This window comes from Pyrgilauda ruficollis, unplaced genomic scaffold, assembly GCF_017590135.1.
Source record: "Pyrgilauda ruficollis isolate IOZ18807 unplaced genomic scaffold, ASM1759013v1 scaffold23, whole genome shotgun sequence".
NCBI lineage: Eukaryota > Metazoa > Chordata > Aves > Passeriformes > Passeridae > Pyrgilauda > Pyrgilauda ruficollis.
Window position 1 is genome coordinate 12,021,813 of NW_024522539.1, and position 24,806 is coordinate 12,046,618.

Sequence of the window (24,806 nt, forward strand, 5' to 3'; positions counted from 1 at the left end):
ACACATGAAATCTGCAGGAGCAGATTTCCTCATGCTTCAGGAGCTAGGATGTTTATACCTCTGAGAAGTTGGGGATAGTAACTTATATTGTGGAAACAGCATAATTGTAACCTACATGTCATATGAAATGTAGGCCAGTGGAAAAAATACTATGGAAGGAAGTGAAAAAATCAGAGTATACTCTATCAATGAATTGGATGGCTTCAGGCCAAGTTTAGGATGTTTCTTTCATGATAGAAATTATATCTGATGTGTTTTGTGTCTTGATGCAGTGATATTCCTCATTACCAAGTACACTTTATTATGTGGAAGCATATGAATATCACTTCTTTCATTGAATTTGTGAACATGATCCTGTAACAAAGCTGTTCTCATCCTTTCACCATACCCACTGTAGTTTCTCATGTAACAATTTAACACTGACAGACCAGATTAGTTATATAGACCATATACAGCATCTGTCTTGCCCATTATTTTTTCTTCAGGGAAAGATGTGTTAAAAATAAAGCTTTGGATAGATAGAGGATAGAGCACAAAATGTAAAAATAAATGAGCTCTTTGCTCACAGTTTAAATAGAATACATCCTTTCCAAAATCAAATAGAACTTTTGTCTTAAGGGTTAGTGAAGCAGGGGCCATGGCCAGCCCTCCACAGATGGTCTGATCTATCTTCTTGCTGCATGCACAGCACAGAACTGAATATGTTCACCCCCTAGGACTGGTGAGATTTAGCACCTGGATGAAACTGTAGCAACCAAGTATGGAATATGAGCTATTCTGAGAAAGTGCATCTGAGGTTCAGAGACTTTGATATTCTCAAGGTGTAGCAGACTGGAGATTTGGCAGCACAAATTATGAAAAAGCATTTTTAATTGTCGTGATAAAATTTTCTGACTTTAGGGTTGAACTAGAGACATGCAGTACTGTCTGGGATAAATGCTTTGGGGGTTATATATGTCTCATTTATACATTGATTCTTTCAATTTTTTTAAGCTGAGTTAAATTTCATTCCATTGATCTGTGATTTTATATATTGCCCTTGATTAGCACTAGCCAATGGGAACTATTTTCACTAAATTTTTGCTTAATTAAAATCAATAGAGTGAAGACATAAGTGGCTGTCTTGTATATGCAATTTAGTATTTTTGGAAATACATAGATATGGTAATGAATGGGGAACATAACTCTTCTGGATAAACTGAGATTTTATATAATTCCAAGAATGACATAGAAACTGGGGAAATTATGGCCTATGGGGCAGAAATAACTGTAGCAAGACCCAGCTAAATGACTGACAGAGAACTCTTCTGGTTGTCCTTTTGCTTCACTGAGAAATGTGAAAATACGTGGCTTTTACAAAGATTAGAAAATGTAATGTGTACAGACTTGCATGAGAAATTTCTCTGATATTTTGCTCCTTGTGGATCAAAATTTGAAGTAGTTTGAAAAAGTTTTTTTACCTAAAAATAAGGTGATAAAATACAAATAATACAAAACACCATACATATATAGATACTTTAGTATTTGACCTTTGATTATCCCTTCCCTTTAATAAGACAGCTGCTTCTGTTACCATTTATCTTTAGCATTGGAATGTGTTATGTGCTTCTGCTGTGCATTGGCTTTGTCAGCTTCTCACATACAGTAAACTGCAAGGACACCTCTGGTAGTTCCCTCATGCCTGTGACTGGCAGCTGTGCAATGCCCACCAGTCTGTTAGAAGTATAAAAACTGTCACCAGTTTTAGACTTCACCTAACTGAAGCCAGGTGGGATGTGTTGAACTAATTTAATCAACATTGATAGTTGCAGTTTGTGTGTGTGCAGGTGCTTTCTCAAGTTAAAATACATGGACAAATCTATTTATCACTAATCAAACAAGTGCATTTTTATCAGGCCCAGCCTTGCAATATGCTCCAAAGACAGTGTCAATATTAAATCAGCTGTCAAATACTTCCTCAGAGCAACACCATCAAAGTTCAAGACTGGTGCTAACAGAGAACTCAGAGTGGATTGGAAGTAAATTAAGAAGCTGAAATACATTTCAGCTTTTGAACAGAAATAAATTTTGTGTTAATAGAATTAATATGAAGTTCTTTAATTGAGCAGTCATTAGCATAAAGAGGGCTCAGTGAACTGAGCTAGCAACTACTTCCTATTAAAGTGGCAGAGCTAATGAGCTGTTTAAGTACTTTTTCTTTGCAGATATGATCAGGGTCAAATAGGTCTCTAAAATGAATACATTACTTAGATCCTACTGCTACCACTTTAAAGTGGTAGCACATAATTCTCATTCTTTCTATGTCAACAAGACCTTTAAAAATTCTTACATTTTTACAGAAATTGTTATGGAATATTTTCTGAATTTGATTAGTGCTTTACAAAAAGGTCAAAATACTTTGGATCCAATTCTCTGCTAGTATATAGTGTAATATCCTCAACACAAAAGCCACACAGCTTTTGTATTTCCTCATCAATATATTCCCTTATTTTATGTGTTCCTGGTGAACTGTGGGTGTATTTGTGTGGCTCTCACTGCACCCCTGTGCTATAAACAACTGCTTTACCCCACGGGGAGATTCTGTGTTATACCCTCTGCTTTTCCTCTGCCTGACCTGCCTGGCTCTGCTACTGTGTCCTCAGAATGGCTCATATTAATGTCAGTTCCACACCTGCATTAAAGACAGCCCTTTTTTTAAGAACACGGTGTTGATCACTGAAATGCCAGCTCTTGCTAGTTGCTAGCAGTGAAAATGGTAACTCAAAGATTGAGGCCTTTCTTTTGCATTGAATAAGAAGCAGCTGGGATCTCTGAAAAATTTGCATAAAAGTACTTAACTGATAACAGCAGAAAGAAAGTATCTAAAAAGGACTTCTCAAAGATGATATGAAGCATGAGACCAAAATTAAAATTTTGAATCAGAATCTGTCTTTCACTACTTATTATATTCTTTATTTTATCCATACATCAAGGTGGAAGTCTTCAGTGAATTGGATTCTATGAGTATATAAACCAATATAGCTTCACAGACAGCTTCACTCTTTTCCAGTGTCAGAAGGAAATTAAGGAAAACCTGTGGCTGCTAAACATCTGAGCCAACTGTTTCATGTTCTTCATAAGCCATCTGATTTATCTAAAGTTGAGGAATCATCTGCAAGATAGATGAATGTTTCTTGATTTAAAATGTCATATGAGGGAAATTTTTATGTGAAGGTTGGATGGTTTATATAATTGTTACAAAACATAAGATACTGTAAGTGCATACTAGGGGAATTATTTTGTGGAAAAATTTGTCTTTTTGTTGTGCAGCTGTAAGCATCATTCCTAGCAGCTGGTGAACTGATATAATGTGATTGATTGCAGGTTCCCTCAAGAGCTGAACATGGGAAAAATCAGTGCTGAAATCATGTGGACTCTGTTTGCCCAGGACATGAAATATGCTCTGGAAGGTAATTAGAACAAATTATTAATTACACTAGTGAGTCCAGCAAGACTGATTTCCACTGCAAGTGATACCTGGCATCAGATTTCTGTGTATGATTTGAGCTTTCTGGTGTGCTTGTTTAAGATGCTTTGTAAGTTAGTGAAAAAGAAGGGTTACAAGGAATCAAATCATTTCACTATAATATGAAGTTATCTGTGAAAGAAGAACACAAAGTAATTGTGACTTGAAATGCTGCTTCTTAGAGCTGATAAAAACCTTCAGTGTCCAAAGAGACCCACATGTGTTTGCTAGAGAGCATTGTAGACACTCCGATTTTTCTAGCTGAAAATTGTTAACCTGCCCATAAGGAACATTTGCAGAATGAAATTATGGAGGAAGCACACACTTGTAATTAAATCTTTTTGTGTTCAAAAGGCAGGATGTATTCATTCTAGTTCCAGCAGAATCAAATGCAGTTTCATTTTATCTCTGAAGAAATTGTGGGTAACCATTGTTCAAATATACGGGGTTTTTGCTATATAGCAGATTGTCTCCAACTAATGGCTTCAAACACACAATAAAATACGGTTGTTGCAGCAAACCAAGTAAAAATACCTGCATGAAACTGGCATTGTCTTTAGTCAAGTCTGCTACTAACTACAGAGCAAGTCTGAAAATGGTGAGAAGAAACATGAGGTTGGATTTAAAAAAAAAAAAAAAAAGGCAGTTCAACAGGCATAAAAGATTACAAAACCCAAATAGTTGAAGAAACACTTCTATATTATTCTCTCCAGAATGTCTAATGTGATAATATCAGTGCGGTGGTGCTTTGATAATATGGCAGATTTTCATAATGATACAGAAAGAGAAAAGATTAGTGTCTAGATTGGCTATTGGTGGAAGAGCTGTTTTGTTTATCTGCTGTTGTGTTACTTATTTTGTTAATTGTGTTGTTTGAATGTGGAACTTCCTCAGTAAGCACAGCAGAGGAGAGAGGAAGGAAGGTAATTAAAATATGTACAAAAACAACAGAAGACATGAGACATCTTAGATGTGGGTTGGAGATGTTCAAGCTATTGTTTCAAAGTGCTGTTCTGTAGTCATGTCAGAGTGAATCAGAAGTGCAAGTTTGAGAAGGGATATCAGGCAGATCATCCTTTAAGAGTGACCAGTGAAGGCAAAAGCTTCCAAGAGCTGAGAAATGTGAAGACCAAGTGAAAGCCACTGGTTTCAATTAAAGCATATTCCTGGTTCCATCAGGGAATCTTCTGCCTGGAGAGGCTGTCAGGAACAGCTATCAGAAAACTGCTGCTCAGTAACTCAGTGTTGTGATTCCCTTACAGAGCACAGATTACTGAGGATTTCTAATAGTCACCAATTGCCACAACTTCATGACCTTGAGGGTGTAGTTATACTCTGCACATGGACATCCATCCGAGTACCCAGAGCTTGTACTGCTTTAGCCATTGAACTATAAACATTCTGCACTGCAAAGAAATAATCCACAAAACATCACTCACTCTATTTGTTCATTAGAGCACACTGATCACTCAAAAGGCAGCTTCAGATCAAGCTGTGGTTTGTTTCTTGGTTGTAAAGAATAGAACAAGAAGCTCATAAGAAAGACGTAATTATACAATATATAAATTGTGGATGTTTGGACTGAATCAGGACTTTAAAATAAATATTAATGTTAATATCAATCTTTATTCTGCAGAGACAGATGTAGAAGGCATTTGACATTTTCTATTCCAGACCAGTACCTGAATGTGGTCTCATTTCTGTGTTGCTGTGGATACTGACTTTCTGAGGAGAGGAAATGCCATTGTTGACATTAGGAATTCTAAACTGCTCCCAGAATCATTAGTGAAACAGTTCCTGTCTATAAATAATAAAGAAAAATTAAATTAGTGTAAGTTATTATTTTGAAATTAGTATAAATTATTATAAATATACAAAATTTCACCTTCTATTATTTCATTCCTAAACAGGAACCTCAATAAAACTAGTAAAAAAATATAGATCAGTATATTGATCCTCTACCCGGCTTTGCTGGGATTTGAATTATAAATTCTTTCAATAGATATTCTGCAAACAGGGTTTACTTCAGTTGTTGATAGCAATAATATTTTTTTTCTTTAAATTCTATAAGATTAGAAGCAAGCTCTTAAATATGTTCACAGTAGGTCCTCCTGGTTTTAATGGAGTTCATTAAAATGCATTGCATTCTGCTATGCCACTCTTGCCTTCCAAGTTATTAACATAGGCTACCATCTGTTCATACCTAGTGTCCAGGGCTGTGATTGCAATCTTTCCCTACTCCAATTTAGTATTAATCTCCTGAAGCAGTATCTTTTGTGCTATGAAGCTGATTCCTTTCTGCATCCAATCAAGAAGCAATGAACTGGTCCAGCATTGTTTGCAAAAGGATTGCTCATGTGATAAAAAAGATTAGATTAGCTCATCCAAGATCCTGTTTCTGGTTTTACCCACTTTTTGTATTTGCAAGTATGTCCAGCCACACCCATCAGCTTAAATCAGGAAGTAGCAAGACAGCAAAGACTGGAGCATCCACTTTCCATTCTTTTTCCCTTTTTCCTGAGTGCAGTTCAGAATGGCTGTTCAGGCTCTCTCCTCTCCCTGTACAGCTGAATCCCTCCTGGATCTGCTCAGGGTGTGTGTGCACTGCAGATCTGCTGCTCTCCAGCAGTGCCCTCTGCCCACCTCCTCTTGTAGAACAACTCAGCAGCCCTGTGAAAGGCACCAGCCAGCACCACACACCCTCTGCCTTCTCTTCTCCCTTGGTCCTTGGAGGACACTCCAGCAAGGAGGCTGCTGCTGTGGCATGGGGAAGTCAGAGGGGAGAGCAGCTGCCATGGCAGTGGCCTTTGGCTAGGGAAGAGCAAAGCCATGTCTCTGAGTACCAAGGCACTAAATTGGCACAGAACAGCTTGGGTTTCTGGTGAGGGAGGAAAGGACACCCCAAAGCACAGTTCAGGTCTGCACAGCTGCCAAGATCAGGCACTGCACTGTGCCAAGCTGACATGCCTTGGAAACAAAACTGTGCTAAAATCTGGTATTGAGTTCATAATTTCATTCTAGATTTTCTTCCAATTTAAGTTAATTAAAATGTTTAGCCTTTGGATGGTGTTAAAAGTTTTATGCAAACTTTAACAAATTGAGTTCACACCAGTTATTTTTTTTTTCTCGTCAAATGGATTATTTTCATGTATAGATTTTGCATGAAAAAGGTATTACATGTTTGTTTCTCTTTGAGAATTGTCTTCATTAGATTTGTTCTCTCTGGGGTGTTTTTCTTCTTTGCAGGCTGTCAATGAAGCATCAGTGGTTTGCATGATACAATATAGATTGTTGTTTGGCATTTAGTTTACACAGATATCTGATCTTAGTAGATGGTAATATTTTTGCACTTTCTGATCCCCCAATTATTCCATATTTATGCTGCAAAAAATGAGAACAGAGAGAGAGTTTCACCAACGTTGCATATGATTTGTTACTCTCTTCATATGGCAGGAAATCTTTTCCTTTACAAGTATGAAGATGCAAAGGTTAAAAGATGATGAGAGACTAATAAGCTGAAATTAGACATGCAACTGTAAAGTATCTTTTTTTTAATTCTTTGTCCTCAGAAATTTCTTTTTTCAGATCTTTCCAATCTCTAACTTTTGAATAGGTCAGATCAAATGTCTGAAACTATCCAGTCTTTTAGAAAGAGAACATCCTAATTGCTGTTATTATGATAATCTAATTCTGGTAGTGGCCAGAAGTCAAGACCAGAATTAGGCGAGAAATTAGTTGGCTGCTGTGTAAATAACAGCAACAGACAGTCTCCATCCTGCAGAGCTAAGATTCTAAAGGCCTTATAAAAATAGGAAGAGGAGATAGTCATTCTACCATTGTATGCATTTAATGTAGGTTTGCTTTTCAAGTTTGCTGTTGTCTTCAGTGCTTAAGAAGATACTGTTTTCCTGTTTCTCTGGCAGATACTTCTTCTATGACAGAAACTGATGAAGTGATTTGAAAGAGAAGAGGCAGGTCCAGGAGTTGATGCTGAGCACAGAGACACAGAAAAAACCCAAAAAGGCTAATGCTGCCCAGAGAAAGGTCACAGATTTGGTGGCAGATTTCAAGTCTAGTTTCACTCCAGATTTACGATTTACAAAGTGCCCCTTGAGATGGAATATAGTCTTGGTTTAGAGGGAGGCTACAGAGGTGAGGGAAGGTGAGACTAAGGTTTTGTAAAGGACAAGAAGGCAGCATCCACAAGAATGCAGGATGTCATCACTATCAAAATATAAAACCTTTTTCTTTTAGTCAGGCTCATTTCTGCATTGACAGACATTTTCAACAAATGTATTCCATGCTTATCTTTTCAGACACCTGAGGAATTAAGAGTCCTCTATGGCGACTCAGCGAGTCTGTGAAGGCAAAGTCAAGGAGATTACAGTTGGAGTTAAACCTTCCTTTGGCAGATAAGATAGCATGTTGCTGTGATTAGAGGAAGAGGGGAGTTAGAAATGTTCTTTACTCACCATAACAGACAAGGATGTTGCTAACAGCAGGTACACTCTGTACATCCTGAGGGGCTGAGCTTCCTAAGTATGAGAATCCACCTGTCAAGGGCAAAGCAGAGCTCTCCAGGCTTGCCTAAAAAGCACCACAGCCATGCCGAATGGCAGTATTTTGTTGGTGTTTATTAGACCCAGTAATTAAGACAGATGAAATGGACAAAACTGCTCCCAGGGGCTGAGTTAATACTTCTTCATATTGTGCTGTAGCACTGTATCATCTTGCTTGGAACTACCTCAGAGATCTCTGGTATGACACAGTCTTGCAACTGGGATTGTTATATCTATAATTTCCTTGTTCTCTAACACATTTTCTTGTATTTTACACATTGAACCATCATCAGAACAATGAGTAGTACCACAAGTACAAGTTTACAGTAATCTTAGTGAGTTCAAGATTCTCTGTGTCTGACTGTAGGTGTATTCATGGTGCCAGATTTACTAGAAAAAATGTAGTGCATCAGTGAATGCCTGTCTTCATTGCTCAGTGTTGAACTTATCACTCAATAATAGTAGTGTATATTATCCTGTATATTTAATAATGATAGCTGTGTCCCTATTTATTCTTTTTCTAACCAATGGCTATTACTCTTGTTCTTAAACACTATTATTAGCTCTGACTCAGATAATCACTTATTGTAAAAAGTTGTGCATAAACTTTTCCTGAACATTGCCTTATTGTGACAAAGGCAATGGCAATTTTTTGTTAGTCAGCTTATACTGGTACCACCATGCTGGATAGGTTATGATTGATTAATAATTACAGGTTATTTATAGCTCACATGGCCCTGTCCTTTCCACAAATGAGTGAGTTGAAGGGAGAAGTGTTCTGTTCAGCTGAATGGACTGTATATCACCTGCAGCAGCAGGGGCAGGCAAGACCTCCTCCAAAGTTTGTAGATATCTCAACCCAGAAGAATATTTTTCTGCTTCTTTCTTCTTGTCCTTGATTACAGTTCTTTATGACTAAGATGATACCACTTTATTCCATCTCATGTTTTTACAAAAGCTAGACTTATATCTTTTATCTGAACTAGTTTTATGTCTGGGGAAGAAAAATAAAAACTCCAAATAAAAAAAACCTCTAAGCAAAAATGTGACTTTGTCCCCTTAGACAGTCCCAGCATTGTTTAGTGCAGCTCTGCATCTGCTGGTAAGCAAAAACTTTCATCCTTTTGTTTTCCCAAGAGGCTTCTTCCCCTTATCTCTGTCAGAGTGGAGCTGCATAATTTGCACACAGCAGCAGTGCAAGGTAGGTGCTGCACCTCTTCCTGCATTCTGTGAGCTAATCACACAATTAATCCCCTCATATTTTGGACTTCCTTCATTGAGAAACAGTAACTAATAACAGCTTTATGGAAAAGAAATACATTTCTTTATCAACTAGAATACAATATTTGAGTAAAAGAAAATTAAAAATAACAAGCAACTTCTGCTATCTTTAATCTTGCCCATTTTTACTAAGACACTGCTTTAAAGCTTTCCTCACACAGCAGCTGTTCTTCTCCTAGTCTCTGTTTTCTTAGGTTGAAGACTCAGTCTTTTACTTTCAGGACTGTTCCACAAAGATTCACTTGTGTCTTTTTCTCCTATAGAATCTGAGGTCAATTTCCTCTTATGTGCAAGTGCATTAGTTCTAAACCAAACATTTGATACTGCTTCACCCCCAGGAGAATAGGATAAATCTGTTAAAACTGCTTGTTTCCTCATTATCTTTTAATAAGCCTTAAGTGCAATTTGCTGGGTAAGAATTAGAGAGCACCTCTCTGATTTTGCCTTTGCAGGTTGAGCCAGATTGAACACAGGTAATTATTTAAGTGCAGCCTCACATTTATCTTCCTGCTGGATTCTTCCTGGTTTGTACTTCATTTTACTAATTGCTTGTAAAATGCAAGCATGCCTGTTTGATAAGTTTTTATGCTCACTTGGCATACTAGTGATGAGGTAAAGAGCAGAGAATCAGATCTTCATGGAAAGACACATTTTTCAAAAATTAAGCAATAAGTAGATGGAAGAAACCTATCAAAAAAATGATAGGAGATGCAAACCTGAGTATTCAGTAGTTAAGTTCCAATGCTATTGAAGTGCTCTTTGTTACCTTTATTCTGTTTTCTATCCCAGATTCAAGCATTATACTATCCAATCATAAAAACATGGAATGGTTTCGGTTCAAGGGGACCTTAAAGATCATCCAGTTCCAACCCCCATGCCATGGGCAGGGATGCCACCCACTAGACCAGGTTGCTCAGGACCCAATCCAACCTGGCTTGAGCACATCCAAGGATGGGGCATATATTCTCTGTTTTGCAATTTTTATACATATTAGAGTTTTATGAAAGCTTAATCAATATAAATCGGATTCCCATATTAGTATTACTTTTTGTCTTTTTGTCTTTTATTACTTATCACCTTTTATTACTTTCACTACTTTCTTTTTTTATTACTTCAAATAGATGTTGAAATATCAGTATGAAGTATTTGAAATTTCAATCATATTCTTCAGAAGCAGGGCTTTAATTGTCATCATAGATCTCATATCTGATAGGAGGGACTATTTCTTCTGCTTCGTTTATAGCTCCCATTTCCTTATACATTCCATGGTCAATAAATATACAAAGCAAGAATTTCACCAGGAGTAAAAAAGCAGTTCAGATTATTTTACTCACTGTAAGTGCTTATTTCCTTTTGTATTCAATAGTAGCCATGTGTATCCAAAGACAGAATTTTGTCTCCAAGCATTTATTCTTTGAATATTGTCTATTTAGTATCATGGTATGTAAATTTCAGTCTGATACAATGTTGAAGAGTGAAATTTATACTGAGGTTGATCTTATTCATTTACTTGTATTCCTGGCATTTTTCTTTTCTTGGCAGCAAGCAAAACAGAGCAAGTTTATGCATAATCAAACTGCACATCTTGCATTGCCCTTTTGGTGATAACCCATCCACTTTTCTGGAACTTTTGTGGAAGTATTTGGCTTTGGAAGTAGTAATTAATTTATTAGACTAATAGGAGTAGTATGGACTAAAAAGAAGCAGTAAAAAAATCAATTTATTAATGTTAATAAAATATCAAAGTTAATTTGCCTAAGTAATTTGAAACACTTAGGCAATATCACATAGTGGGTAAAAAATGGCAAATGCAACATTTAGAGTGGAAGATAGGGTAGTCTGCAGCAGGTTCATACATCCCTCATGACTGTGCATGTAGCATCTCTTAAGTAGTATATGGCATCAGTGTTTGATGCCCTTGAAGTTCCCATGAGACATTTACCTCTCCCAAGGAACCATGTACATCTCTGCCTTTTCTGACACCAACCAGGTGCCCCTGAGCTCTGCTGCACCTGCTGTGAAATGTCAGGCAAAGCAGAGCACTGAGCACACGGCCTCCTGCTTGGAGAGCTTCTCACTGAATGTAAAGGGCAGTGTCACATCAGCTTTTACAGCACACTGCATTAAGGCAGGGGTTGATTAGCAGCTTCTACTGCAGGCAAGAAGACAAAAAAAGAATAGTGAACATTCTTCCTCACCTTTCAGAATATGACAGTCTGTCTTCCTTCCCTGATCTCTGTCACAGAATCACAGATTTGCTAGGGTTGGCCACCACCTGTGGAGATCATCCAGTCTAACCCCTCTGTCAAGGCAGGGTCACCTGGAGCAGGTGACAACAGGAATGTGTCCAAGAGGGTTTGGAATGGCTCCAGAGAAGGGAGGCTCCATGACTTGCCTGGGCAGCTGTTCCAGTGCTCTCCTGCCCTCAATGGAAAGTTCTACCTCACGCTGAGATGAAACTTACTTGTGTTTTTGTTTATGGTCATTGCTCCTCGTCCTGTCGCTGGGCACCACCACAAAGACTCTGGCATCCTTCTCTTGGCACCTTCCTTGAGATATTTATGTGCATTAATGAGATCCCCCCTGAGTCTGTTCTTCTCCAGACTAAACAGGCCCAGCTCCTCTCCTAAGTCTCTCCTCATAAGAGAGATGTTCCAGACCCCTCATCATCTTTGTGGCCTCCACTGGACCCTCTCCAGTAGCTCCTGTCTCCAGGAAGGAAATATGACTCCATACTAAGGAAATCTTTGAAGAAGATCTACAATGCCTTTCTAATTTATGCATCTTGCCTTAATAAATGCACTTGGTCTCTTTTTTCTTCAGTTTCCTATTTGCACAGCTTCATCACCCCACAGAGATGTTCCAGGTACAGTCCATTATGTTTGTGAACTGTCCAAAGATATTTTGATGAAAATTTTCAAGTAAATGCAGAGAAAAGATTGACTGTGTAGAAGTCTGTTGTGAAAGATACAATATAGTTTTTTAAAGGCGCTTTTTTTTTGGGGGGGGGGGGGTGGAGGCAGGATTTAGAGATAAATGTAATTGAAAAAGGAGGTAATGACAGAAGTTTTCAGGTTTTTGTTTATTATATTCATCTTGACACAAAGAGCCCTTTAAGAAAGGTCAGTAGTATTTCACATTATAAAAATCAATGTAAATTATACATAATTATCAATTAGTTGTGTTCTACTGTCTATTTCAGTTAATAACCAGTGACTTCCATTGCCTTTAGCAAAGTACAAGAATCCTGGGATGAGATGCTAGTGGAATGTAATGTTTTCTTCTAAATCAGTGACAAACTTTGAGTAAATTTTTTTCTTCATTTGTGGCCTGTATGCTGTTACATTCATACAAACAGAGGCTTCAAGTTTCTTTCAGCAGTATAGAGATTAAATCTAGAGCACTATAAGCATAAAAGAGGCTGTGGTTTAGCAACTGCTCCTGTATTGTGAAAACTGGAAAATTGCACTGGGATCAGGTGCATTGAACATTAACTTCTACTTTTATCCAAAACAGAGGTGCATTATTCAGGGTAACATTTCCACAGTGATTCAGAGGGAGGAATACCAATGCATACTCCATCCATATCATTCCTTACTGGAGCTTTGCTTCCTCTAGCTTAGTTTGTGTTCCCAATTACCCTTCCCAATTATATGACTGCAAGTTTGGAAATAGCAGGTTTTCTGAAACAGCAGTTCTGGAAAAAATAGATAGCAGCTGGCAGTCTCTAGAAAAATTGGTAGGTAATTATTGCAAATAATATGAAATTATGTCACAATGGTTGAGAATAACAGCTGAGTTTTGATGGGAAAATTTGCAGCTAATCCAAACACAAATCCCATATGCTTAGTCTCAACCACTTCTGTTTAATAAACTGCAGAGCAGTAGAATGTATGTCAGTTAAACAAGCTGGTTGTGATGAAATTAATTTGCTACATATAGATATTCTTTATAGTAGTTATTAATCCCTGAAACATTATTTATAAAGCCTGAAAACTACAAGTTTGGGTTTTTTTAGAAAAATCTATTTATGTCTTTGTAGTCAATTTGTTAAATTTTACAGACTAATTTCCTTGAAGTTCTTGTTCATAAAGATTTGAAATATACTTTAAAACTATATTATTAGAATCTTACAAGCAGCTTAACTATATGTTTTTACAAAAATATTGGCTTGGAAACCACTGTAGAAAAAAAAAACTGCTCTGAGTTTTTGTACCCAAATAAGGAAAATCAGAGTTGAACAAAATATCAATTTGATTATCTGAATATTCAACATGTTCATCTTTTATGAAGGTTTTTAGATTACCCTTTTTTCCTTTTTCAGCAACTAATACATATCAAAAATTACATGGAAACTCAGAGTGATGTTATTACCTCAAGGTTAAAAAGAAAAAAGGATTCTGTAGTGAACAAGATTCTATTCCAGTTTGTTAAATGATATTGTCCTTAGTGTCATGTAGATATTTCTGCTTAGTAAGTCAGCATTATGACTTTTATTTATTGTTTTAAGAAAATCTTCTCAGCTTTCTTCAGCAATTGCTGGAAAAATTAACAAAAACTCAAACATGATTCCAAAGTACTGTTGTTCGGTCTAAGCCTGTGAGGAAAGTACCTTGGATTATAGTCCTTCCTATTATGTTCCTTTATCAATTTTTCTCTAAATGAACTTCTGTCTGCAATTAAATTACGTGCCAGATGCAGCATCACCAGGTCTGTGCTGATTTCATCACACACCAAGTTCTTTTGCATGCATTAATGCATTCCCTGTAATAGCTTTTAAAAACAATCTGTCTTCATTCTTGAGTATACAAATAACATGGGAGCAGATTTTATCTTTTTTCCTTCAGTGCTGTTGCTTACTGGAGGTCTCCTTAAGGGGATTCCTATCTCTGTGATTTGTGGCAGTGAGATGGGACAATTCCACACAGTTTTCAGTGTGGTTGCATTTACAGTGTCTGTTGTGAAAGCACGTGTATTACAGCATCACCCCTAAGGAGATATTCCCCCACACCCAAGTGGCATCAACAATGTAAAAAGGTTACACTTGCTGGAACTGCAATTCCTAAAAGCAGCTAAAGTGCCCCATACACACAACTAAATTTACAGATGTTACAGTTTACAAGAATCTTATCAGTATTTTTTTGTTGATGCATGATACAGTGATACACAATATGCCAGCATGGGAACTGAACATGACCTCTTTATGAAACTTATTAGATGAGTAGATGCTTATAAAAATATGCTGCACTGTAAGGAATGTGTCAGAAAAGGAGCAGCACAAAATAAAAAACATTATCAGCATTAGCTCTGCTGTACTGGAGATTTCCTTACCTAGAATCAGTTATGAGAATGTTCAGGTATTTCTGCCATCATCTCTCCCAAGAGCACATTTGCACACAACTGGCAGGTTTAGTTCCAGACTGACTCAGTAGGATAATAATTTTGCAAAGCAAGAGTAGAGTTTTTCAGAAAGAGTTATATTGTGCAGCTACTACATCGGCCTTCCAGAAAGCCCTACATGGATATTTCTGTATAGGGAAACATGGCACTAGCTTTCCCTCCAGGAAAATAGACACAGATTTCCAAAATGCATCCAGGTACCCTGTGCTGGTTCACATTTACATTAGCATGTGCAAGATATTCAGAAATTAAGGAAGCAATCTATTGGTCCTAATCTAAATGCAGAACACCTGCAGTGAGTTGCTGCACTTTGTAACTGAAATCCATGGCTGCCATGGATAAACCCACCTATTATCCAGTTAAAATTGTCACTGCTGACTCATATGGGCACCTGTTTGCTCCTTTCTTTGGTTTATATGAACTGAAGAGGTAAAATGCATGGATACTGATGACCTCATATGTCCTGTGAAATGTTTGCTGATTGTGGGAAACAGATTTGTAGAAAATTTCTGAAACTTGACAGAAGGCTCACATACTATGTGTTTGTATGTAAACTCTGAGATAAGAAATGTTGACTTGGAACTATAAAATAGGACAGACGTTGTTGAAAGACAACAGCTGATGTTCTCATACATTAGTGTCAGGGATTCTGGATGCATTTTTCACTTATATGTAACAAGAAATAATATCCCAGGAGACTTCAAATATTCTCTACAAGGCATAAGAGACTGCAGAAAAAAAAGTTCAGTTATTCCTGAATTATTTTTGTACTCATTTTTAATGTGTTATAAATCCTAACCTTGAAAAGAAAATATTAGTGAATGGTATGTGTAAGTTGCACCCTCCTGGACAAGTTTGCCAATTAGTGGCAGTAGCTCATTTCTAAAATTGAAATAACCATTTCTTTGGTTTGTGATACTATAGCAAATATTCTTAAGTTACCCTGTATAATCTAACATCCCATTTATTAAAAGCTTGAATGAAAAAAAGTGATATTCATTTCAGAAAATCCATTCTTTTGGGATGCAATCTAGGATAGATTTTTAACAATGACTAAGCAGCAGATGTGCAGTGAATTTCATAGCAATAACATAATTTTTGTCAGTTAAAGGCTGGTATACCTTGTAATAGTACCTTTTATAGAGCAAATGTTTTGTCATCTAGCTTTCTGTACTAGTTTGTGAAAAACTTGCTACCTAAAAAAAAAAAAGATTCCTCAGAACCATGACACAAGGCAACATCTTTCTCTCTGCGGTCCTGTTTTATGCTAGTAACAATGATACTGTGCTGGGGAGAGTTTGTAGTACTCTCAAGTAGCATGAAGATGAATAAATGCAATATTTAGACAGAAACTGATTTAGTGATTTTTCTTGAGTGTGATGGAAAGGCAGTGAAGGTGAAAATGCTACTGCAATGCTAAAAAGGCAATAAAAGCCCACAGGGGCGCTTTATAAGCCGATTTGCACAAAACTTAGTAACTCACTGCATAATAAAATGCCTCTGAAACACTTGTTGGATGGCATGGTGTGCTACTGAAGTGCTGATTTGGCATAATAATAAAAATAAACATTTCCTTCTAGTGTAACTGGCTAGATCTGAAAACACAGAATGTGTCATTCACAGTGCATTTTCACTGACAGAGAATCCAATGCTACATTCAAGTGTATGACAGGATGGGATGCTCCTGCTGTTACAGAAAATTAGGTTCCCATCCAAATATATGAGATTTGTATAATGCTGTGTTGCAAAGCAAGCAGAAGTAAGGAGCAAAAAGGAAGTTTGAAACTGTTAAGTTCTTAATATCTAATATTTACACAAGAACATTATTCCTGCTGAGCACCTGTATTAAGTCATTTTTTAAGGGAGCCGGGAAAAGAAATTACTCTTTTGCTTAGGGAAGAATGTGCAAGTGACATGACATCTCAAACAGATGAGATCTGTGGAGATTTTAGGAAGGTGTGAGCAGTAAACAAAGGTATGATTATTCTGCCCAAAACTTGTGGATCCCTGGTTTCATGCTGAGGGAGAAGGAAATGAAAGATTTGAGCAAAGATAAAGAGAGAAGGAACAGAGCTGTCCAGGTCTGCAGTGGCTGGGTAAAGAATGCAGAGCATAGTGTACAAGCTAAAACAAGGATCAAAATCCTGGAAGAAAGATGGACATTTGTTCCAAACAAATTAAATCAGATTTCAAAAATGCAGAAAGTGGTTACAGGTGACTGCATGATTTCTGCCACCCACCTCCATCTGCATATTCAGTATGTGGAAAACACGAGGACACTGAGAATGTGAAGTCCATTTGAAAAATTTCAAAACCACTTTATTAAACCTTCTTTTCAACTTCTACCATAAATCAGATGGCTGTAGAGCTGTGGAGTTTTCTCCTCTTTCCTTTTCTTAGCTCTGATAAATGCAGCTTTCACAGATTCCTGTAGGACTGGCATTTATAGCTGTTACTTCCTCTGGCTACTACACAGTATGGTTGTCTTTTCTAGCTTGACACACAAAAGCTGCTTAACCATTTTGTGACAGCCAAAGAAGGATCTAAAGAAGGGGAAGTCAGAAAATTTGTGGTATTTTCTCACTGCAGTAAAGAGAGGGGAGAAGCCTAATTTGTGGATTGGTCTTTAGTTTGTTTTCTTTTTCCTAAGGGTACTCAGATCCTAAAAATTGAAACTGCGGATATTACTACATCGAGAAAAATCAAACCAATTATGCTCTAAAATGCAAGTCCTGTATTATTATGTCACCAGTGCACTGAGGCACAAGAATGTTATTTACTGTTAGAACACTATTAAGTGCTTTTATTTCCACTCCTTCTATTACAGAACACGAAAAGCAGCGACTATGCAAAAGCACAGATTATATGAATTTGCACTTCAAAGTGAAATGGTTTTATAATGAATATGTGCGAGAGCTCTCTGCTTTCAAGGATGCAGTGCCTGAATACTCTCTGTAAGTGGTGTTTTGGGGAGGCTTCCATGAGCCTGGGCTTCATGCAAGGTTTATTTTGGTCAAATATTTATGCTCAGATTTGTGCAAGACTTCAAGGTGTGTAGCGCCAACTACTTTTTGCACTTCCTTCTCTTTAATTCTTTATTCTATCAAGTGAAATAGTCTAGGTGTTAAATGTGCAATTAGCTATTTCATGCGCTTCTACAGTTGTTGTAACTCCAGTCTTCAGAGATGAAAAAATGCTTTGGTCAGAAAACATCTGAGGAAGGTATGAGATGTGGGAACAGCAGCACTATTAGTTGTAGGTCCTGCATTTGTTTTATAACCAAATTTGGATAAAGCTGTAATGCTAACAGGATATACTACTGAAATAATTCTTACTGGATCAGGTTATACTCAGCTACTGGTTTTGTTTTCACCTGTCTCCCTGCAAGAAATATATTCAGTCCTGTCCATGTATAGGAGCTATCTTTAATCTTCTGCAAGTCTGCTGGTTTGCTGAGATGGTTTGAGGCCTGTTATTCCTTCAATTTTTCTTTTTTAAGTAAATTAAAGAAAAATAGAACAGCTGATTTTTACTAAAACAAATTTATATACAAGTTATTTTATACACAAATAAAAAATAAATGTTACCAAAGAGCCAATATTCATAGAAGGTGCATACCTGCCATGCTTCACTGGTAGAGAATTGGCTACTACTAATTTTATATCACCAGGGTACACCAGTGAGAGTATTGTGAAACTGAAGCCTGAAAAGCCTTTTGGTATCTGCAGTATTTTGGTTAAGAAAATTTTTCCAGGGTTGCTGAAATCTTTAGCAATTACAACATATCTGAAAACACAAGGTGCCAAACTGCTGGGTATTATAACATTTCTACTTTGGGATCTTTATGAAACCTATCTACTTTATAAAATTGCCTTTAATTTTCAGGTGGTTTGAACCATTTGTCATACAGTGGCTGGATGAAAATGAGGATGTCTCAATGGAATTTCTTCATGGAGCACTAGAAAGAGACAAAAAAGATGGGGTGAGCCTTATCTTTTTAAAGAGGGGAATAAATAAAGTAGCAATACATATATTATTACAAAACCAGAAGTACGTTTGGTCCCACAACATCCTTCTTAGACTCCAAGAGATAGCAGCTTTTGGAAGATACCTTATAGAGAAATTCCTGTTCTAATTTCCTCTGCCTAAATCCCCACAGAATTCATTCCATGGTATCATTTCATTAACCTATGATGTGATAATGATGTCATGAAAGAAAATTCTGGTTTTATTTTTAAAATATTCAAAAGTAAAAAAGTGAAAAAACACATTTCTTGGTATTACTAGGGAGACTTCTTTTTTTCCTTTATTACTTTTTATTACTCTAGGATGAATTTCAAGTATAAGAATCAATGAACACAGTTTTGATCTCTGAACAAATATTAACATTTGAATGTTCCTCTCTAGTTTCAGCAAACATCAGATCATGCCCTCTTCTCTTGTTCCGTGGTTGATGTCTTCACACAGCTCAATCAAAGCTTTGAGATTATTAGGAAATTGGAGTGTCCTAATCCAGAAGCACTGTCTCATTTAATGAGAAGATTTGCAAAGGTAAATTAAAGTCAATGCATCTCAACTAAGCTTCAGAGAGAATGACACTGTGTTGCCATGTACTTAAAAGCTAAGTGATTCCAGTGCTTTTTGAATCAGTGTTTTCTATCTGATTGGGATCCTAAGAAAGACCTGCTGTCTGTGGCTTAAGGCTGGTTTGGTCTATTTTGTCAAAATGATTTACCAGTTTGAGAAGTTCTGTCCTCTCTGAGATTTCACGTTTATGTATTTTATGTATGCATCAGTTGTTATCTTGCTATGAACCAATTGCAGTTCCATTAATGGAGCCATTCAGTGAAACGCAATTAACTAATTAGGCAGTGCAAGTGAAGGAAAAATTCAAGATATGGCCATAAATTATTTTTATTTGAAGTCTTGAGGTGGTAGTTATTCACCTGCTGCTTGATAAACTCAACTCTGCCAGCTTTCTATTTGGATAGTTACATTTCCTCACAAGCCCTGAATTTCCACTATAGTCCTGCTGGCTTTAGAAAAGTTCACATTTACATTTAGTTCTGTTCTTTCTTTGCAACAATTCTCCATTTGCAGAGTTCTTATTTACATGATTATTGTAAGGTAACTCATATTGCCAGGCTCTGAACAGTGCTCCTTTTGTCTTATATTTCCATTATATTTCTAGTCTACGTATTGTCACCCTGGAGGATTTTTTGAGGTTGCTACTGTTCCATTAATTATGTAGTACATTGCAAGGAGGGGAGTTCTCAGTGCTTCTCAAAAACAGTACTGCTAAAATTAAACTATCTCTGCTATTGAAGATTGCTTTACAATTAGAACTACCCACCATCTGCTGTGCAGGGGTTTGAAAATGTGCTCACAGGATTGTTTATACTATATCTAAAAAATATAATACACTGTGTGTGCAAGCACCTGTAAAACCTAACATTTGTACAAACCTCTTCTTTTATTAGTTTTGGTTTACATTATGAAATTCACCATTTAAAACAGTCTTCTCCTCTTCTAGACTATCAACAAAGTACTTGTTCAGTATGCTGCAATTATTTCAAGTTACTTCAGCTCTTATTGTGATAAAGAAAATGTGGTGAGTAAGAAGCTGTGGCTTTTTTCTGCTTCAGAAATTACCTGTAAGTGACTTACTGTACTTTTTGAAAATGTAATCACTTCTCTATATGAAAAAAAACATGAATGGAGGGAGGTCAGCATGTTTTCATAGCTGCTTACAGTGATGTATAAAAGCTGCGGTAAGTTAAATTAGTTAAGAATCCTAGTTAATAACTTCAGTATTAAAGTTATAAAATAATTACAAGATGCCTACAAACGTGCAGTGGATAACAGCCTAATACTACTGTGAACATGGTGAATCTAGCTTCATCTTGTTTCTCAGACAGAAGAAGAGGTCTTTGTTTAGGGTTTTCACTTGGCATTGCCTTGCCTCTGTGTGTCAGTTTGTGCACTGGAGAGTTTCTAAGCTCCCTGTTCTCTGTGTGCAGAGGTTTCTGCTGCTGCTCTCTGTGCTTCACCCCTGCAGAGGGGAGGAGAAAATTGTGCTGTTTTGTTGCTTCAGCGCTTACAAGGGAGTCCCTAATGAAGGATCACATTGCCATGGACTCAGAAATAAATGAGATATGGACACTAAAGATGTAGTTGAGACATTTTCAATACTTTAACAAGACCAAGGAAAAGTATTCTTGGGAACTGGCTTTTCAATATCATTGATATTCAATCTAAGCTACTTCTCCCATGGCGGGCAGCTTTTAGCACCATGACTGTTGTATTTGGTGGTGTTTTGTTCAGCTGTACCAATCTGCAGTTGGATCAATAACTGCAGCCCCATCCTCAGACTGTTCGCCTCCAATGGTACAGCCCTGAGCCATTACAGACCTCCTTGTCCTTGTGTCACATCCTGGGCATGACATCTGCCAGTGCTCTGTATAGTTAGGGGGAGTGTGATGGCCTACAGGCCACCAACATACACACAATAATAGAATTTAGAAAGACACCTATTGCAGCTAAATATCCAATATTGGGAGTTCTATGAATTTAATGTTAATATTAAATAAAGCTCACTGCTTTCTTGAAGAAATGAGTTCTAATAAAGCATTGAATCATCAAGTCTAACTGTTTGTGTAGTCCTTTAGCCTATCCAATGGGAGATTTTAATTGTTGGAGTGAATAATTTCTGAAGTCATTCTCATATACCTATCTTTGTGAAGGCTTTAGATGAAATTAATCTCATTATGAATTAAAGAGTGGCTTGGGTTGGAAGGTACCTTAAAAATCATCTCCTTCCACCCTCTCCTGTGAGCAGAGGCACCTTCCATTAAACCAGGTATAAAGTATTTTCTCAAATGCCTTTGATGGACATAACGTTTTTTAACAGAATTTGCCTTACATACTTACATATCTTAATAAAAGTCCATTTGATCTGCTAATTCCAGCTACAATAAATGTTCATCTGCCTTAATAGAAGAGATTAAAATGAATACTTTTTATTATTCAAATTAGAATTTGGCATTCTTTTTCAATACTGTTAGTAATCTTACTAAACACTGCAAAATGTGCATATGAACTGTTCAAATAAAAGCATATCAAAGATGCTTTTCATAAAGGTGTTTATCTAATGTAAAAACAGCCTCTTATCTTCCACCTCCTGTCAGCATTTACAAACAAATGTGGGTTCTGATATTGTATCTGCCACCCACTTTTACTTGTTGTTGCATCTGTCTGATTCCTGTAAACTGCTGCACAGACTGTTCTGAAGGGTAGGAGAGATAATGAAATACAATGAGAATGTTTTTAAGTAACTATCTTTACCTGACAACAATAGCAAAGTTTTCATGGAGCCAAGGTAGGCTTAGGCTCTGAAAGAGCCAACTGAGCCAATCTCAAAGAAAACTTTGAAATGGCTTCTGTGTGAAGTGTTTCTCCCATAGCTTCAGTGTATTGCCAAAGGCATTTGCATATGTTTGGAACAAAAGGAACAAGATTTTATATTCAACTACTTATACCCCCATCACAAATCATAACTCTCATAATTATTGATTTGTTATATTGCAGATAATTTCCAAAAGAATTCATTTGTTAGAAGTCAGGAGATAGTACAGGAAAGGAGGATACAATCTTAGTGATTGTAAATTAATAGAAGGTTGATCGACAAATAAAAGTGGGGTTTGTGGATTGTTCAAGAGATGAGCAAAGAGGTGACGCTTCAGCTACACAAAGCCAGCTGCATTCTGTAGGAGGAGGAGCAGCATGCTTCACTGGGAAGGAATAATCTAAGTAGTAAGAAGTTAGACCAAATTTCTTTTTTTTCTTCTTCAAAGTTGAGAAGGACTCTGACACCAAATTCCTATGAAAGTAATGTATTAATAATTAAAGCTAAATCAGGTTATTGAGCCCATCATGCTTCAGCTGTACATTAGAACATGCTATTAACTAGAAAGGAACAAATGAGTATCAACCACTGTAATCATTTCATCACCACCTTGTTGTCTGAAAAAAAATATACTTGTCTTATTGAAATGCATTTCCTCAGTGTCTAAATTAATCCAGTCACACACTAGAACACACTGGCCTTGGCCAGCCACAGTTCTTTCGGTAAGTATTGTCTGATTGCTTCATCTGCACCATAACAAACCAGCATATAAAGTCATCTAAGTACACAAGATTCTAGTAATAAATTATTTCTTCCATGATTTTTGTAACTAGGTCCTTATTTTTATTAGTGTTTTACTTTTAGCTTTATATGAACACAGAAATTTCTGTCTTTTGCACAGTGGCTCTTTTGCACAGTGTTCCTTTAAAAATTAGCTTAAACAGCAACATTTCTAGACTAAAATAATATGATTACAGAGTTCTATTGCGTAAGTTATTCACCAGCTTTTCAAGTAATTATTTCTAAAATATTATTCTGTTATTTACAGAACTGCCTCTTGATTTATTCAAATACTTAAGCATCAGCCATTAGCTGGGTTACAGTACTGTCACAGTTTTCTGCAAAGTTCCTCTAAAAAACACAGCTGTATGAGTGAAGATGGTCTTTGAAATCTTTTCCAACCTGAATGTTTCTTTAATTCTGTGAATGCAGGGCTGTTGAAGAATTGGTTGTGCACAGTCTCACATCTGATCTCTCTCTGTAGGCCTGTATCTTGATGAACAACATTCAGCAATTAAGAGTCCAGCTTGAGAAAATGTTTGAGTCCATGGGAGGGAAGGAGGTGAGTCATATCTGTTTCCTGGTTCATTCAAAGTTCCTTAGAGATCATTAGCACCATGTTTGCAACCTACTCAAAGCTTTCACTTCTACTTGCAAAAAAAACCAAAATGCTTTTAAAAAAGTCCACAAGACCTATTTACTGTCCTAATGACATAACTAATTCACAGACACATGCTAATGATCTGTAATGTTTTCTCAGCACTGGTGTTTTGTGTTGCAATCTGTAGTGCCAGCTTTATTTTAATGTTTGTATTGGACTATACTTTGCTTTTTATGTATTGGTACGTTTTGTCTGTAATGTGTCATTGTCTTTGTCTGATGCCTTTGACTTGCAATCCACTGAGCAGAAGAAAGAAGGAGAGAGATTCTCTTATGAGGTTTGTGATAGTAAGCATCTTTTATTATTCCTGACCATATTTTCTAAGGCTAAAAACAGTCACATTTTCTACTTATTTCCATTGATGCATCTGTGTAATTCCCTATGATCTAAAATCAAAAAGAGCTATGCTTGGGCATTCAGTTGACACTAAACTGAAAAGTTTTACTACGCCGATAGTGCAATACCCTTTCAGAGTTTTAAAAAATCTATAAAATGTTTTAAGTGCACTTTTCAATATCTGAGGGCCTGCTTGTATTCAAGATACCATTTCACCAAGATCTGTTACTCGACAATTCAAAACATCCTCAGCTTTACCCCCTTTTTCATTTCAGAAGATTTAAAAGAGCCTGAAGTCCTGTCCAACAGTAAAAGGACATAAACAGTGCTTCAGTATCTTCCAGACTGTAGTCTTTCACTGTTCTAAAACATGATGAAGAAACTAACATATCTTCATAGCCATAGAAAAAATCCTGTCTACTTGTTGAGAAGCAGTGTTTAGAACATGAATATCCACCCATATTATCAGTAGCTGGCTTTAAAAATTAAGTTTTGCATACATCATCCTTTTTCTTCCTGAGGCTGTAGCTTGATAGATTCCCAAAACTTTGATCTAATGTGGCCACACTATATGGAGAAAACTGGAAAACACAGCATTTCATATTTGCACATCCACAGTGGGACCCTGCAGAGGTGAGATGGGTCCCCTGTGCCACACAAGGAACTGAAGCCTCCAGATGCACCTTCAGAGTCACTCCAGGGTGTGGAGGCTCTGCTGAGCCAGGAACTGCTCCTTGAATTTCTGCTACAGCAGAAATACCTGCTGCTCCAGATAACAGGAAATCAATTTCTGCAGCCTTGTCACTGCAAATTTCCTACCAAACTTTGAAAAGAGATACTCATCATCCAGAAGAGGCTGTTTTTGTGGTTCCTATTATA

The 24,806-nt window shown here is 36.9% G+C and overlaps 1 protein-coding gene across 1 annotated transcript in view; it reads left to right on the forward strand.

Moving 5' to 3' along the window:
• The window catches only part of UNC13C (unc-13 homolog C), a 130,020-nt gene that overhangs the window by 74,682 nt on the left and 30,532 nt on the right, over window positions 1-24,806 (forward strand). The window contains exons 17-22 of the mRNA XM_041469233.1: window positions 3,364-3,449; window positions 17,573-17,699; window positions 18,631-18,727; window positions 19,153-19,296; window positions 20,279-20,356; window positions 23,415-23,492. Coding sequence (XP_041325167.1) covers window positions 3,364-3,449; window positions 17,573-17,699; window positions 18,631-18,727; window positions 19,153-19,296; window positions 20,279-20,356; window positions 23,415-23,492 — 610 coding nt within the window. The remainder of the gene's footprint in view (window positions 1-3,363; window positions 3,450-17,572; window positions 17,700-18,630; window positions 18,728-19,152; window positions 19,297-20,278; window positions 20,357-23,414; window positions 23,493-24,806) is intronic.